At 28.7% G+C, this 2,994-nt stretch overlaps 1 protein-coding gene across 1 annotated transcript; it reads right to left on the bottom strand.

Moving 5' to 3' along the window:
- Nucleotides 1–1,278: 1,278 nt before the first annotated feature.
- LOC131639316 (auxin-responsive protein SAUR78-like) lies at nucleotides 1,279–2,319 on the bottom strand. Its single transcript, XM_058909819.1, has one exon. The coding sequence runs from the start codon at nucleotides 2,278–2,280 to the stop codon at nucleotides 1,759–1,761; it is 522 nt and encodes a 173-aa protein (XP_058765802.1). The 5' UTR covers nucleotides 2,281–2,319; the 3' UTR covers nucleotides 1,279–1,758.
- Between the last annotated feature and the right edge of the window lie 675 nt (nucleotides 2,320–2,994).

Below are 2,994 nucleotides of genomic sequence, written 5' to 3'. Positions count from 1 at the left end.
CCCTTTAGTCTGCTTTAAATAAAGTGGCAAAATATGAGAAAGCGTCTTCCAACAATCAATATACTTTCATATCATATGCATTTGACACTTTTAATTTTTTGGTCTTGCTAATCAGTGCCTTCAAGATAATGGTTAAGCATTCCAGAAAAGAAAAATATTTTATAGAAAATTTAATATTTTAATTTCCAAGACATTAAATACACAGATTACGGAGATAAATTTACTATTTTAAAGTCTTAACCATTGCCCTGAAGGCACTAGTTAGCATTTCCCTTAATTTTTTTAGCATCAGAAATAGTTGAACTTTTACAATAATTAATTTTTTATCGAGAATGCAAAAGCTCAAGAATAACAATGATCTATCTCTTAGTCCAATAAATATAGGGCCCGTTTGTTTTGACTTTTTTTAAAATAATTTTTATAGTGTTACAAAATTTTGTATAAAAAAATTTTACAAAGAAACTTTTTATAAAAGCTTCAAATGAAAATTTGGTTTGAATAATTATTCTTAAAATGTGATTTTAGGTATTTCATCTATTTATGGACAAAAAAATTTGGATATCAAAATTTCAAAAAATCACTTAATTTTGAAGCTATTTCAAATAGATTTTCATAAAAATCATTTTTGAAATACAACTTTTTAAAAAAATTGAGATTGTAACTAAGTTTTGGTCTTAATAATGTATGTTTATGTTGTAGGATGTCTAAATGAGTGTTTCATTTTAGAAAAAACGAATATAAAAAACTTATAATATTTGGAAAAATCTATTTTCAAAAATACAAAAAAAAAATCCATTTTTTTAAGCCAAAACAAACAGACCCATAATTTTTAAAATAATTCATTTTACTATAAAAAAAAGCGATGCAGCTTTTATTCCTTTACTTAATATTTGATACCGCATATCAATGTCTCTATTTGTCTTCAACTTTTTTTACTTCATAAACTTACACAATAGATGTCTTTTTTTTAGATTTTCACTCTTTTTAACAAAACTATTAATTGTGTTGATTTTAATGAGTCTCCTTTACTAAAATAACCTTATTAATAATAAGTAGTGAAGTACTTAAATGAATTAAAATACAATAAATAAAAGTAAGTTAATAAAAAGAAATAATAAATATCACATTAATATTTTAAATGAATAAATAATTTGAGACAAATAAAAATATAAAAGATGACACCTATTGTGAATCACATTGTGAAACTGGACAGAGTATTTAACATCTTTTTGACACTTAAATAGGTGTCAAAATATCATTTCTCATCTTGAAACAGGACTTGAGGACAATTAGCACTTATTCTTAATAAATGTGTACTTGAGATTTGAGAAACGAACAAAAAATCAAATAGATAACTCTGAGCACATCAATTAAGTAAAATAAATTACATCAGAATCATAATTTATGTTTAACACAATGCTCACGGCAATAGTATATATATAAAATCACTTAAATACACTTAATCAATCTCAATTGACAAATTCGCCTATTTTTAATCACCATAACAAAACAAAACAAAACAATATAAGTCAGTTGCTTACTGTTATTGCTATCTAATAAGGTTTTAAATAGCAAGTGTTGAAACGTTCGTTGCAGTTGATTGCAGTCGTTGCAGCGTGAAGTAATAGTAATTGTAATTTGCATTTATCAATACCGTTTTGTCGCAAATGTTTTCGATTGCGGACCTTTTTTTAAAACCTTGTATCTAGCTATGTTAACAAAGCATAATCATCAATTCATCAAAATGTGAACCAGCCATTAACATGCACCACAATTGTAGAATTCAACAAGTTCATCCATGGAACCCAATTGTGTCTCATTTCCACCACTCTCAAGCATCCACAACAAATGTTCAAACAAAACAACCTCACAAGAAACAACCACAACACCATCTTCACAACAAGACCTATCCACCAGCTCCTGAAAAACAGGATGCTGAACAACTTCAGAGTTCACAAGATACCGCCGCCGCGACTTTCCGACGTAAACAGCATGAAGTTGTTGTTCCTGTTCGTGTTTGTTGGAGGAGGAAGAGACAGAGCTGCTGTTGCGGGATAATTTGGTTAACGAAGGCCATCTTTTGATGGCTGATTTGAGTTTTGTTAGTTTTGCAAGCTTGGCCATTTTGGGAGAGAGAGAGAGAGAAGGTGTTTGATGAAATGTGTCACTGAGAAAGTGAAAATGTGATGAGAAGATGAGGTGAGAAAGTTTGGTTATAAAGGAGAGATTGTTGAAAAGAGTGATGATGATGATGTGAAGTGAGGGAGTAAACACGTGCATGGCCCACTGTTTAGAACACAGCTAAGAGTGTGAAATTTGTTGGGGGAATTGAAAAACCATTTGCTATTTTGTTGGCATGTTGAGAGAGGTTATTGGGATTGCCAAGGTTTTCTTGTGCTTTTACATGTCTGCCCTATTCTTTTGGATCCTTTTATGATTTGTGGTTTTAGAAATGGTCTAAATTCATGTAATTGGTAATTTCACACCATTTAATTTTGATCAGACAATTTATGTTCCTAGTTAACCCAACAAAATAGGTTTGAAAATAGTGTTTGGATCACAAAATTTCACAAAACTTAGGCATACACTTAAAAATAAAATAGAATAGAAAATGAATAATTATTTTAAAATTATTAAATCATGTACTCCCTCCGTCCCAAATTATAAGACGTCTTAGAGAAAAAAAATTCCAAATTATAACTCACTTTCTATTTCCAATGCAACATTAATACAATTTTTTAAAGTATACCATCTATCATTCGTTACTCTTCATTTTTCATACTCTTTTAATTTTGTTTTCCAATGTAATTATTAAAGGGTATTTTTGTAAAATTATACATCATTTCATTTTACTATAAAATAATAATTACATTTCTTAATTCGTGTAAAATGCTCAAAATGTCTTATAATTTGGGACAGAGATAATATTATCTATATATGCGCGTTCAAATGATTATTGTTTATGATTGTGTCTTTTATGGCTAGGTTTTGAAG

The sequence above is a fragment of the Vicia villosa genome, unplaced genomic scaffold, assembly GCF_029867415.1.
Source record: "Vicia villosa cultivar HV-30 ecotype Madison, WI unplaced genomic scaffold, Vvil1.0 ctg.002596F_1_1, whole genome shotgun sequence".
NCBI lineage: Eukaryota > Viridiplantae > Streptophyta > Magnoliopsida > Fabales > Fabaceae > Vicia > Vicia villosa.
The sequence above is the reverse complement of the archived record's forward strand: the minus strand, read 5'-3'. Positions and strand labels throughout refer to the sequence as shown.